This window comes from Pseudorca crassidens, chromosome 16 (assembly GCF_039906515.1).
Source record: "Pseudorca crassidens isolate mPseCra1 chromosome 16, mPseCra1.hap1, whole genome shotgun sequence".
NCBI classification, from domain to species: domain Eukaryota; kingdom Metazoa; phylum Chordata; class Mammalia; order Artiodactyla; family Delphinidae; genus Pseudorca; species Pseudorca crassidens.
Window position 1 is genome coordinate 7,395,260 of NC_090311.1, and position 15,255 is coordinate 7,410,514.

The window sequence follows — 15,255 nt, forward strand, 5'->3', positions numbered from 1 at the left end:
AAAAAGTTTATTGAAATCAATAAAAGATAAATTATACTCATTAATTCCATGCTTACCTTTTTGAACATCTCTATCAAGCACCTCATCAAATAATTTTTCTTGGACTGTTGGAGGCAAGTCTTCAATATCTACAAAGAAAAACCAGATTTAAAAAAATCTTTATATGTCTCATAACTGAAAAAATTCGATGCCAGCATCTAACAGTAACCTCCTCTAAAATAACTGCCTTTCCACCGAAGGCTGTCGAATAGCTTCTTTTAAAAAACATGCATGTATCTCGTGTGTGTGTGTGTATGAGGTATAAAATATTTCCTTTCTGTACTTCATTATCAAAACTGTGATCTATCTACAAACAATAAAAAGAAAATCATTTGGACCACTAATTATATACAGCTATTATCAAAACAACAAGAGATAACAAATGTTGACAAGAATGTGGAGAAAAGGGAACCCTTGTGCGCCAGTGGTGGGAATGTAAACTGGTGCAGTCACTATGGAAAACAGTATGAAGTATCCTCAAAAACTATCATATGATCCGGCAATCTCACTTCTGGGTACACAGCCAAAGGATATGACAACAGGGTATCGAAAAGGTATTTGTACCCATGTTGGTTGCAGCATTACTCGCAATAGCCAATATATGAAAACAACCTGAGTGTCTATCAATGGGTGAATAAATAAAGTAGATGTGATATATCTATACAAAGCAGTATTATTAAGCCATGAGAAAGAAGAAAATCATGCCATTTGCAACATACAGAAGGACCTTGGAGACATTATGCTAAGTGAAATAAGCTCAACAGAGAAAGACCAATATTGTATGGTATTACTTACATATGGGATCTTAAAAAAAAAAGTCAAACTCATAGAAACAGAGAGTAGAAAAGCAGCTGCCAGGGGCAAGGCAGGAAGGGATTAGGGAGAAATTGCTAAAAGAGTACAAACGATAAACCATAAAATGAAGACAGCTAGGATTAAATGCAAAACATAGTAACAATAGTCAGTAACGCTGTATTGTACAATTGAAATTCACTAAGACAACAAAACTTAATGTTCTCACCCAAAATATAAATAAATAGATAGACAAATAAATGTGAGGTGATGAATGTGTTAATTAACTAGATGGGGGGAATCTAGTTAATTAAGTTAACTTTCACAATGTATAAATCAAATCACCACAAAGTACACTTTAAATATTTTACAATTTTCTATGTCAATGATAATTTAATAAAGTTGAAATAAAAGAAAAAAGAACAGAGCTATCTAATATTCGAGTTAAAATAACAACAACAACAAACAAACAAATTTTTGTCTGTTCTCTTTCCCCCACACTCTCAACCTCTGCTCAGGACTGTGATTTTCAGACTTCAGAATCTCCTTATACAAGTTACTGAGCCATTCACTTTGGCACGCAGATTTCTGTTTTCCTCACCTTCTCAAATTCTCTATGCTCTCTGTTCAGTTTACTAATTGAGTAGTCTAGAGTAAGAAGCATTACCCTTACAAAAATGTTTTAACCTTAGAACTATTTTCAACTTAAAATCTAATCATCACTTGAAGTACTAAGTTTAAATATACAGAGTGCATTTCAAATGAAATTTATCTGATTTTTAAAAGCTTAGTTGTTATTTTCTACCATTTTGTAAATACCTCTGTTCATATCTCAATATAAAAAAAGCTCAAAACACTCAAAACCAAAATATAAGTTTTATTTAGAACCTTTTGGTGTTTACTGCATTTATTCAATGCCAACTGACAAAAAACAGCCTGGAAGACATTTCCACTTGTCATGGAACTGCAAAATAAAAGTTGCTTCACAAATATAGTAGAAATTAACGTAGTAAGTGAAGAAAGTAATGACACTTTCAAAAGAATGCCAGTATCTTTGACTCAAATAACTTGACTCTACCCATCAAAAACCCATGTTCTGATCTTATCTCCTAATATCAGGTAACCAATAGTTATCTATGAAAAGAAAAAGAAAAAAAGCAGAATGATAATATTCTAAAATAAAAACAAAGAGAAAAATAAATGGATAAAACAGACTTTTTAAAATATCTGAGGCCCACAAAGAAGTCACTTATTATCAGCTGCTGTCTTCCTATCAGCTCTAAGGCATTAGTTTATAAATGGCCCTTGTACTGGTCACTTCCAGTAAAACAGGGTAATCAAGTAATTTAAGATCCACATATAGTAGCTAAGTTATCTGTTTTCTAACAGAAACATTTTCATTCAGACATTAAAAAATTATAATAAAGTTTAAATTTATTTTCACACAGAGATTTGGAGTTACCTGCTGGCAACGTAAATGTTACAAGGTCAGTTAGGAAATAGCAAGCAAAATCCCCCTTTCTCTGATGAAGAGAGGCAGCTATCTCACGCCGGATTTGCTCTGTCAGTTCAGGACACACCATTGCTGGAATACACTTTGCGGCTTGTTGAGACACCTTAAATACAAAAGAAACTTTCCTCTACATCTCATTTATCATCAGTGGAAGCAGAAAACAATAGTGTATAAAAGAAATTACTAAAAATTCCCAGTAACTCAAGGTGTTTTTGTTTTTGTTTTAAATATATGAGGTACTGGGTGTTATTTCCTCAATAGCGTAAGTATATATCAGTACAACTTCCCTGGAAAACAGTGATAAAAATGTTTTACCCTCTCAACTCAGCAGTTCTACTTTCTAGTGGAGTTTATCCCAAGGAAATACACAAAGATGCATATAAAAATTTATGTAAAATGGAGTTGTTCGCAAACGTTCATCATAGGAGGGGGAGGGAGGACAAAAAACAAAGTAAGAATAACCATCATGCCCCTAATAAAAACATTCTTATTAAAAAACAGGGAATTCTAGCTCACAGAGAAAGAGGAAAGTACAAACACTCTTCTGCTCTGTTAAGAATATTTCAAGTACTTTGACTTAGAGTAAAGAAAAGCAGGTTTTTTTAAATAAATTTATTTATTTTTAGTTATTTTTGGCTGTGTTGGGTTTTCATTGCTATGCACGGGCTTTCTCTAGTTGCGGTGAACGGGAGCTACTCTTCATTGCAGTGCGCGGGCTTCTCATTGCGGTGGCTTCTCTTGTTGCGGAGCACGGGCTCTAGGCACGCGGTCTTCAGTAGCGCGGGATCTAGAGCACAGGTTCAGCAGTTGTGGCGCACGGGCTTAGTTGCTCCACGGCATGTGGGATCTCCCTGGACCAGGGATCAAATCCATGTCCCCTGCACTGGCAGGCGGATTCCCAACCTTTAAAGGGTTAGTTCCCAATGACTTCAAATCCCTCCCCACTTGTTACAATTCTGATTTTTTTTTTTTTTTTCTGTTTTTTGGCCGCACCACACAGCATGCGGGATCTTAGTTCCCCGACCAGGGATCAAACCCGCAAGATGCCCTGCTGTGGAAGCACGGCATCTTAACCACTGGACCGCCAGGGAAGTCCCTATAATTCTTAATTTTTTAAAAAAGCATCTGGCTTCTCCGAGTGTAAAACAGACAACCAATCTCTGCAGTAGTACAATTCGACGGGAATGAAATCTGAGCACCGGTGTAGAGAGCACTACCACAGAGAACCTCTAAACAAGGAGGCGGCTAGAACTTTCCTGTCCTTTTTAAATGATGAATAACAACAAACGATGAAAAGACATTATCTTACATTTAACTTGTACTCCTTTTGTGGAGCTCAAGAAATCTATATACAGAGAATTCTGAAATCCAAGGTGAGTATCTGCTAAAGAGGAAATGAGTCTGGTGTGACCCTGAGCGAGCCAGTTAGCTCTGTCCTCTGCTGTCACTACAGACGCAGCCACTAACCTGGACGACCTTCCTGAATGCAGACTTCCAGTCACAAGTGGGGCTTGGAGCAGCAGATCTTCCAACAAGCCACACAAAGAATAAGTTTTACTGATAATGTCACCTACATAACACACGTGGACAGCTTAATTGTAATTACTATTAAGGTAAGTAAACAGTATTTCAAAAACCCTGCATACCCAACGCAACCATTAGACATCCTATTCTGAAAACTACACAAAAATTCAATTCTCCTAAACTTTACTAGCCAGGATTACCAGTAACAATGAAATTGTCACCACATCTCATCTCCATAAGCCCAATCTAAGCAACACTAAAACTGTGGAAAACCAAATATTAAATATTTTCAGAATATAACGGACTATTTCTCAAGTCAAAGCATTAAAATGCATCTCAAAAGTAAATTCAAAAATAGCTTATCTCAATGTGCTAACCCCCCGCCCCTTTCCAAAATCCTGGGAAGATTTTTTTCAAAAACTACTTGGACTGAAACCTGAATATTGCAAACACCCCAAGAGAAACCTTACAGCTGGTGATTGGCCTCTAAGCTTCCTTCTCCCGCCACCATCCTTAAGCATATGTCCCTGAGGCCTGCCTCTCATCTTCTAGCCCAGGGGTCCCCAACCCCCGGGCCATGGACCGGTACCGGTCTGCGGCCTGTTAGGAACCGGGCCGCACAGCAGGAGGTGAGCAGCGAGCGAGCCATGCTTCACCTGTCGCCCCCATCGCTCTCATTACTGCCTGAACCATCCCCCACTCCCGCCTCCCCTCCCCACCGTCTGTGGAAAAACTGTCTTCAACGAAACCGGTTCCTGGTGCCAAAAAGGTTGGGGACCGCTGTTCTAGCCTCTTTAACCTGAGTCTCAACCATCTCCTTAAGCTACTGGTTAACCTAGGGTCCATGAACTTGGGAAGGGACCATGAATTAGAATAGGAATTTCAATCAAATTTAAATCCTTCATTTTCACTAACCTCTTGCCTACATTTAAAATGCATTTTCTTTTTTTTTGCTGTATGCGGGCCTCTCACTGTTGTGGCCTCTCCCATTGCTCCGGACGCACAGGCTCAGCGGCCATGGCTCACAGGCCTAGCCGCTCCGCGGCATGTGGGATCTTCCTGGACCGGGGCACGAACCCGTGTTCCCTGCATCGGCAGGCACACTCTCAACCACTGCGCCACCAGGGAAGCCCTAAAATTCATTTTCTTTACATCACATATATTTAATATTCTGATAACTATTTCAATATAACTGATTTCCTTTGTAATCCTATTTTTTATTTTATACATTTAAAAACAGTATTTTGAGAAGAAGTCCACAGGTTCCACCAGACTACAAACAGTATCCATTATCTAAAATCCAATTAAACCCCCGGCCCAGACACATATTCCCAAAATATAATGTTCTCCTGTTCCCATCCCAAAAGTACTTGGCTCTGTGCCCTGTCTGCAGACACATCCCTTAGTCCAGACTCATACTCTCCCCCTTCCAGTCTCCCTACTGGCCCCTTCAGTTCTGTCCTGTAGAGTGCCTACTCCATTGAGACTAAATTCCATCACTGACTTTGTTCTTCCACCAGAACAAGCCTCCTTTCCACCTCCCCCATCTTGTACCAGGGTGGTCTCTGTGTACCACAGAATATAGCAAAAATTATAGTATATCACTTCCTACATTAGGTTATATAGAAAAGACACTACAGTTTCTACTTGAATCATTCTCTCATGCTCTCTCCCTCTCTTGGATCACTTGCTCTAGGTGAAACCAGCTACCACATCACAAGCAGCTCTACTGAGGGGCCCACGTAACAAGGATTTGAAGCCTCCTGCCAACAACCAGGTGAGTGTACTTGGAACCAGATCCTCTAGTCCCCGTCGAGCCCCTGGCAGTTTGTAACCTCATGAGACCCTGAGCCAAAATCATTCAGCTAAGCTGCTCCTGGACTCCTTACTCTCAGAAACTGTGATAACAAGTGTTTGCTGTCTTAAGCTGCTAAGTTTTGCGGGGATTTGTTACACAGCAGTAAATAATAAACACACTGGGGTTCTACCGTCTTCCTGCTGTTAGTCCCCAGAATGCTCTTAGGAGGCCGGCGACTTACACCAGTCCCTCCAGAACCTTCTCATAGTCCTCTACCAGCCTGAGAGAAACCTATGTATCCCCTAAAGACTTGAGCCTTGGTTCACAGCTGCCTTCTCTCTCCTGTCTCCAGCCACCACCAGCAACTATAACTCCACATGCCTGCCCTTCCAGTACACAACTGGGCATCACAACACAAATGTAGCCAGACCTCAGATACTACAGGAACTACTTCTTACTGTTCCATCCCATGTTCCAGAACTCTGGTCTCTCTAATCACACAGCTGCTTTTCAAACAGTCCCCTTCTCCCTTATCCTCAATAAGCCTGCCCTTTGTTTTCAGCATGGCTGTCTCTCAAGCCCTCCTTTGCTCTATCAGGTGCCCCTGGTTACACTGGACTCTTACCAAACTAAACTCATGGCTAGCCATCTCAATCATGCTTTCATCTAACGTTCATAATTATTAATCCCCTCACCCCATGCTTTGTACATAAATGTTCCCAGATATTGGCGAACTTAAATGTGCAAGTAAGCATACACAGGAGTATACTGACCAAATTGGATTTGAATCCACAACTGATCTAACTCTCTGCACTTTTACCCTATTTCTCTTATCATTAAAAAAAAAATTACCTGGAGACTTCCCTGGTGGTCCAATGGGTGAGACTCCACACTCCCAAGGCAGGGGGCCTGGGTTTGATCCCTGGTCAGGAAACTATATCCCACATGCATGCTGCAACTAATAGTCCGCGTGCCACAACTAAGAGTCTGCATGCCACAACTAAAAAGTCCACATGCTGCAACTAAGATCCCGCATGCCTCAACTAAAGATCCCGCATGCCGCAAATAAGATGTGGAGCCGCATAAATAAATAAATGAATAAATAAATATATTTTTTAAAAATTACCTGGATAATACAGTCACATCCTAATTCATTTGCAACCTCTGTCATTTGTAACATGTACCTAGTTATCTAATCCAGAAACCCCAGAATCAACTCTGACCCCTAACTCACCATTACTCCCCATGGCCAATCTATCCACTTAGTTCTGCCTACATCACCAGCATCTCTCTCAAACCAGCCCATTTCCTTCCTTTGCTGTTGCCACTACTGTCCCAGCAGAGTTCCTGCCAGCATCACTGCAATGTCCTGCTAACCAGGCTTGCCCCTCTCTAAAGTGAGCAGCCGGGCATCACTGGTGGCGCAGTGGTTGAGAGTCCGCCTGCCGATGGAGGGGACACGGGTTCGTGCCCCGGTCTGGGAAGATCCCACATGCTGCGGAGCAGCTGGGTCCATGAGCCATGGCCACTGAGCCTGCGTGTCCGGAGCCTGTGCTCCGCAACGGGAGAGGCCACAACAGTGAGAGGCCCGCATACCGCAAAAAATAAAATAAAAAATAAAAAAAAATAAAGTGAGCAGCCAAAACACAATCTGATCTTGTCACTCCCCTGCCACTCTACCTAACCCTTTTTAAAGCCTTGTTCTGCCCTCAGAATAATTTTCAAATTCTTTGGCCTAGAAGATCCTTCACACTGCGTCCCCTACTTGCCTCTCTCACTTCCCCTTCGCCATCACAACCCTGCTGAGCTACCTGCAAGTTCCAAATTCGCCACAAATACCACCACCCTTGCCTCTGAATAAAATGTTTCCTCAACTCCCTTCTCTCCACCTACTGTTTGAGGCTAATTCCTCCTACTCCTTCCTTCGTTACCTGCTACAGGTAAGAAGGTAAGATACCTCAAAACACTTTCTCAAGCACTCTCCACAGCACCTGGCATTTACATCTCTGAAACTGCACTCTGGGGATTTCCCTGGTGGTGCAGTGGTTAAGAATCTGCCTTCCAATCCAGGGGACACGGGTTCAAGCCCTGGTCCGGGAAGATCCTACATGCCGCAGAGCAACTAAGCCCAGGTGCCACAACTACTGAGCCTACGCTCTAGAGCCCGTGAGCCACAGCTACTGAGCCTGTGTGCCACAACTACTGAAGCCCGCATGCCTAGAGTCCGTGCTCCGCAACAAGAGAAGCCACCGCAACGAGAAGCCCGCACACCACAACGAAGAGTAGTCCCCGCTCACCACAACTAGAGAAAGCCCGCTCACAGCAACGAAGACCCGAGGGAGAGAGGGAGAGGGGGAGAGGGAGAGAGGGAGAGATGGGGAGACGGGGAGACGGGGAGAAAGAAAAAGGGAGAGAAAGAGAGAAAGAAAGAAAAAGTTTTTTTGAAAAAAAAAAAAAACCCTGGACTCTCTATAGAGTAACTGTACCTGGAGATTCATTGAAGGAAGAGCCAATGTCTTCACAATTATAGCCCTTTTATGCACAGTGCCTGGCACGTAGTAGGTACTCAATAAATGTTAGTTGAATGAATGACAGATACATCCCAGTTTTTTAAAAATCAAACACATGACTCAAATATTGTAGCAAAATGTCCTGTTTTAAAAACACATATCCTTAAAAATTATTTACTTCTGTTGAAGTCTAAGTTTAATGTCATTTTTAAAAGAAGACAGAAGATTGAATCTAAAACATTTAAGAACTGAGAAACATTATAACATCAAAAATGAAAACTAAAGAATACATTTCCTTCATATAAAAGAATGTTTAATCAAAATGTCACACTCACCTCTGTAAGCAATATTGCTAGCATATCCTGCCTCTGAAAACGTATAGCCAGATGTACCAGAGTATAGCCAACATCGAAAGCCGAAGGACGGTTCAGCAAGCGCACTTCATCTGCAGTGAGCTGACGGGCAATGTCCCCTCCTGATGATTTGTATGCTTCTATAGCAGCTAAATCACCTTCTACAACCCCTAAAACAAGCATCAAGACAGAAAAAAGTTCAATTTTATTTTTCTTCAACAAGCATAAACCTGTAGCATTCACTCTAAACTCTGATTCTCTGTGCTTCCTGGATCCCGGGGCATCATTTAAATGTCCTATAGAATATAAGGAAAATTGGGCTTCCCTGGTGGCGCAGTGGTTGAGAGTCCGCCTGCCGATGCAGGGGACACGGGTTCGTGCCCCGGTCCGGGAGGATCCCACATGCCGGGGAGCGGCTGGGCCCGTAAGCCATGGCCGCTGAGCCTGCGCTCCGCAAGGGGAGAGACCACAACAGTGAGAGGCACGTGTACCGCAAAAAAAAAAAAAAAAAGAATATAAGGAAAATTATAGTGTATTCCTTTCCATTTCCTTCCAGAATTAGAACTGCCTAGTTAGGCACTTACCATCACATTAGTGCTGGTTCCATGCTCTGGTAATGTTTAGAGAAATTATTAGAATATATTAATTGGATCAAAGATCAACAATCTAGTGTGAGTAACTAGACTTCACAAAAGACACTAAGTTCCTGTTCTGGTCCTGGCTCTGCAGAAACCAAGGAGACAGGGATGTGCTTCCCGTTGGTGTTGGGCTGCTTTTGCCCTTTATTCTGTCTTTCTTTTTTTTGGCGCACTGGGCAGCTTTGCGGGAATCTTAGTTCCCGGACCAGGGATCAAACCCGGGCCCACAGCAGTGAAAGCACCAAGTCCTAACCACTGGACTGCCAGGGAATTCCCTACGCTGCACTTTTAAAACTGGATCAAAACAAATGCTGAGCCTTCCACACTACTGTTTTGTTAGCCGGAGACGACTTAGAGCAGTCAAAACTATTTTTAATGTAAGTAAAAGTTAGCAATATTTTGATTTCAGAATTTCTCTTAGCCAAGTCTTCCTTACACCCATTAAGAATTATTAATACAGTAAAACTTGAGCTAGATGATTCTGAACAGAAACAGGCTAAAATAAGACACTATAAACCAGTTGGGGAGTAGAGATACAAAACAAGTATCAATTTTTCCAAATCTATAAAGAACTTTCCATTCCCACTGAACCATGCTATTATTCTTAACACAAATTAATGTTAGGTAATGACAAAAATCCTATTTATTAAGCAGTACAGTACATCTATGGATAGCAAATAGCCTTGGCAAAAAATGAAGGTGTAGGTTAGCTTCAAATTTACCACAAATAGTATTAAACACACACACACACACACACACACACACACACACACACACACACGACTGTAGGACTAAGTAAGTTTGTTTCCTAAATTACATCAAGGAAAATTTGTTACATAAAATGCTACTACTAGCTAGAAATATTCTTAGGGTACTTTAAAAAAAAGCATTTTAAACTGCTATCTTGAATTAGGAATTAGATAAATAAGACCTATTCCTTAGATTATTACAGATTGATACAATGCAACAAGTTCCCCTGTTATTAAAAATAACAAAGCTTTAAAATGATAATTTCCACATTCACCGAATGCCCATGACACATAAAGCAATATGCTGGGCACTGTGAGAAACATAAACACAGTAAAAACATGATTCCTATACTCAAAACAGTCCTTCATCACATTTGTGAGCCATAAAAAGCCAGCGTCCAAGTTTTCCAACTCTGGGATCAAAGATCCCTTCTGCAAAACTAGATCCTCTCACCAGAAAAATGACCCCCTCCCCCTGAAACATATATTTTTCAGGTTAACAATCCATGATTTCAAATGAGAATACCTTATAGAAATTTTTATTTTCACAGCAACGTAGGTTAATACATTCCTCAATATAAACACCTAAGGACAGCTATAGCCCCCACTGCAATACATAAAGGACTTCAACACACCCTTACAAGGCTTACTGCCCTGGGGAAATCATCAAGGCTAAAATGTAATATAGTTGGCATGAGATAAGGGTAGGTGAACCTTCTCAAAAGGGCAAACCTGAAGAACAGACACACAAATCTAAAATCTGCTTAACTTGTTTTAATGAACAGATGAGAATAATCTAGTAGAGCTCCTAACTTTTTGAATAATTTAATGCTGTATATTTTTTTCAAACTGAACATGCCCTACTCCATTTCCTTTTGTGTGTATATATTTCCTTATGAAGGCAACTATTGTTCACTTCAGTTCTATCAAAGCTATTAATAACTTTCTAGGTGTGTGCAGTATCACCACACCTTTTACAGTTCTTAGCTTCAACCTAAAAATATATATTTATAAAATTTCTTTGTATGATGTAAGAAATGTTCTAGGCACTTCCAAAAGCAACACAAGGACCAAAAGGTCTGATTTACCTGAAAAGATAAAGAGGAAGACCTGCACAGTACATGTATATGCGTGTGTGTGTGTGTGTGTAAATACACACATATTTTTTTGTTTCCCAAAGACAAAGATGAAGTAGTCTAAAGGTAAACGTCAACTAACTTTGTTCTTTTGGTTGGAGGAAGGGGAGATCTTTTAAATCACTGTCTTCACTATTTTTAGCTAACTCATCAAATAGCTGATGTCTGAAAGAATCTCATCTTAGAAATACTTGCTTAAGAATTCATTTCCTCTCTAATGTTTCTGAAGGATTTCTGTAATTAGAAACTAATTAGCTAGCCGAAGGTGGGGAGGATTACAGACCAAACAGCACAACGAAGTCAGCAACTGTGCTTTGGAATTATGATTTACAGTCTGCCTTCAAACTAAACGTTTTTAATAAAAACAGAACTTCAAATGATGAACTGCATGGTACGTGAATTGTATCTCAATAAAGCTGACATATACACACACAAACTGGACTTCTATTTGGCCTAATCCAAGACATAAAAAACAATTATTTCCCCTGACCACAAGCTCTGCACTAAACTGCAAATAGGGAATCCTGCCCCGACTAGCATGGAATATACACAGGAGGGCAGAAAATGAGGGTGAACAGAATAGAGATTCTGTTCTCTATTCATCACAGCATAAAAAACCTCCAAACTTTCCAGAACGTGAAAAACACAAATTTAAGTATAGGGACAAAATAATATTTAAAAGAAAACTATTTTATTGTCTAATGTTTGGGAATATGTAATTCCATTCTTTTCATTAACCATAATTTAGAGCTCACAGTTTCAGTTACTGGTGAGTTTTTGGCTACAAAGATGAGTAAATTTATTACAAATCAAATTTCATGAGAATGTCAATGAACTGTCCTAATTTTTGTTGTATCTCTATTACACACTGCTCAAGAGGAGCCAGTGATTAAAGTTTCTTCACAGATGGGTTTTCACTGTAAACATGGTGTCTAAAGAATGTGGCCTATACTGAGATAATTTAAGTTTTAGCTACCACATGTTTTCTACTTGAGGGGGGAGAAGCATCAGATTATATGCAAAACAACTTAGAAAATGTCTTTGAGTTCTTCACATAACATTATGTTTTTACCACCTTTTAAGATTACGGAATAAAACGGAAAGCAGAAAAAAAGTAAAAGAGTTGGTAGGTAGGAAAATACAGTAAATAAATCTAAGTGGTAAAATCTCACTTAAAGTAACAAAGATCAGGAAAAAGCGGGAAAGTTCCAGCAGAAGAGAAAGAGGTGACGTACACATGCTTTCTAGGTTACTGACATATCACACTATCTCCAAGAGTAACTAAAGCATCTTAATATGTTGTTTTGAAAATTTAACAAATGTTAAATATTACATGTTCTGTCCCTTCCCCTTCCACGTTATGAAGGCAAATTAAAAAGACAGCTGAGGGCTTCCCTGGTGGTGCAGTGGTTGAGAGTCTGCCTGCTAATGCAGGGGACACGGGTTCAAGCCCTGGTCTGGGAAGATCCCACATGCCGCGGAGCAACTAGGCCCGTGAGCCACAACTACTGAGCCTGCACGTCTGGAGCCTGTGCTCCGCAACAAGAGAGGCCGCGATAGTGAGAGGCCCGCGCACCGCGACGAAGAGTGGCCCCGCTTGCCACAACTAGAGAAAGCCCTCGCACAGAAACGAAGACCCAACACAGCCATAAACAAATAAATAAATAAATTTAAAAAGAATAACAACCCAAGCCAAGCTGTAGGATGTTATTTGAAATTCAAAATAGAGTCTCAGGAAGATAAATAAACCAAGTGCCCACTGTTTAAAAAAAAAAAACAAGACAGCTGAAGGCACTCTAAGAAGATTAACTTTATAAAACTAATCTGCTGTATCAATATACATTCAGAATTGAGTGAACTACACAACTAGCTAAGTGGTGGTGCATAATTACAGATAAAGGAAAGTTAATATACTTTAAAAGCATAAAGACCTGAGAGTAAGTGAAATTATTAAAAAAAAAAAAAAAGCTCATCTTGTTCTATAAGCTGGGCCAGGAGTAGAATTTAACATATTTTGAAGTCACGGGTCACAACTCACTGGGGACACTTCACAGCTACTATGGAACTCCGTTGGTTAGAATATGGAGCTGGCTCATAGATGTTTAGAAAACAGACTTATTTTTTCCCCCATATATGGCACCGTTTTCAAAGTTTTGCCTTGTTTCTTTTGACATAAAACCATAATGGTAACTAACTTTGAAAAGAATGCCAAATGGTAAAAAAAAAGCCAGGACTTACCTGAGCCCACATGGGCCAGCTCAACACTACCCTGGAGTTCTATGGTAGCTGTGACATCACAGCATGGTTTATGCTGTGGGGTCAGGGTGGACTTGGAGTCAGCTGGCACAATTTCAGGAGCCCTTAAAGAGAAAAGTTAGTTTTAAGTGGTAATGTTCAGAATGTCCTTTACCATGGTCAGTAGAAAGATGCAGATGTGGTGGCTACGAGGTCTGGGTAGTTTTCCTCTATTCAGAGTTTAATTCACTTAACTGTCTTTGCATATTAAAAAGGAAACTATACCACCCAGTTATACTTTTTCTTCATACTCCTAACCATTTGGCTATAGTTCAAAGACAAACTTGGCTTAGACAGACACAGCAATCTCTTTCAATACTCAAACATGACCTTCTTTTTAAATAAAATGACCTCAATATTTTTAAATGTATCTTAAGTAGACACAAGCTATGGCAATCCCAAAAATAGTTTGAGCAGACCAAACAAATCACCTCCCAGATGCATTTTTTACATAATAACCAAAGGCAACAAGTTAAAATCTACCATTTCTATTCCTAGAATAGTGCTACTGAACAATAATCTTTTCAAAAAAACCAAGAGATGAAAACCACAAATTGGAAATAAATTCTTAATCTAATCTATACTTTATCACGATGGGTTTCTATTCAATTCATTCAATAAACTTACTCCATTATGAAAACATTTATTGATTGACTGATTGATTGCCACACCGTGCGGCTTGCAGGATCTCAGTTCCCCAACCAGGGATTGAAAGCAGTGAAAGCCCAGAATCCTAACCACTAGGCCACCAGGGAACTCCTGAAAATATCCTCTTCAGAAAAATTAAAAACTCAAATTATAGGGAAGTCAAAATAATCTCTAAATAAGGCCTTTAAATGTTCTATTATTAACCATGACAAACTATGCCAAATGTAGCTTATACTTTGGTGCTCTTACCTCCTTAAATCTTTGATCAGATTGTTAACAACCAAACTGCTGTGAAAATATAAATCCCCAAAGTCATGAAAAAAAATACCTGAATTGATAGAGTACCTTCATAAGAAAGAAGATCTTGCCATGCAGGAAGAATTACTGCTAAAAGCACAATGGAAAGATATAAAGGAACATGTCACAAAGTTATCTTTGGGAAGGTGATCAGACATGAGGACCAGTGTTAATGGGTTAAAGATGAATGTGAGTTACAATCAGAAAGGTTACTTAAAATATTGCCAAAAAGTCAACTGAAGGGATATTAAAGTTCTTAAAATCGAGGGTTCTGGTCAAATAAAATAGTATATGTCAAAACCACATTCTGCACTGAAACCAAGTCCAAAAGTTTTTGACTTCAGGTAAAAATTTCATCTGTCAAGTTATCCTGGCCAAATCTGAAACCAAATATTAGACTTTTAGAATTATGCTATTTTAGATTGGCCTTCTAAGAGGAACTGAATAGTCTAGGTACTCTCTTTTACCAGTGAGAAAATTAGAGGATAAATAAGCATTTTAAAAGGGACAGACAGATAAAGAAGAAAACCTCTCACAACATAACTTTATACTATTCAGATTATGTCCATATAACTCTTCTTCTAGCCAAAAATACTGATAGAATTAAGACAGAGAATCATCAAATTGGAAGAGATATTTAAAAGTTAGTGCATCTTGATGTGGTCCCCAAGTAGAAGCACAAATCAAGAAAGTCCCTGTAATTCGCTACTGCAAGAGAAGGTTCCACAGCTTCCGTTAATGCTCATGGCCCCACAACTATCCACATAAAACTATGGATCTACCACCGAATGGTAGATGTTTCCCCAAAGAGTTTCAGGCCCATACCAACAACCCATCAGAATCCTCACTATGGCATGTCTAAAACTGATTTTCATGTTTTCTACATTTAGGAAAAAATGATACTGCTATCCAACCCAAGTGTCCAAACAAAAAACCTGGGTATCTTTCTTAACTCTCCCCTCA

General features: G+C 39.7%; 1 protein-coding gene across 4 annotated transcripts in view; it reads right to left on the minus strand.

The window, feature by feature from the left end:
* ZRANB1 (zinc finger RANBP2-type containing 1) overlaps positions 1-15,255 on the minus strand; it is a 69,259-nt gene that overhangs the window by 16,603 nt on the left and 37,401 nt on the right. For 3 of the 4 annotated variants that reach the window (XM_067709096.1, XM_067709097.1, XM_067709099.1), the window contains 3 exons: positions 8,512-8,699; positions 2,294-2,447; positions 57-128 (listed from right to left, as the gene is read on the minus strand). In XM_067709096.1, coding sequence (XP_067565197.1) covers positions 57-128; positions 2,294-2,447; positions 8,512-8,699 — 414 coding nt within the window. Of the gene's footprint in view, positions 1-56; positions 129-2,293; positions 2,448-8,511; positions 8,700-13,290; positions 13,413-15,255 lie in introns of all 4 variants that reach the window. The other variant, XM_067709098.1, reaches the window with a different exon arrangement.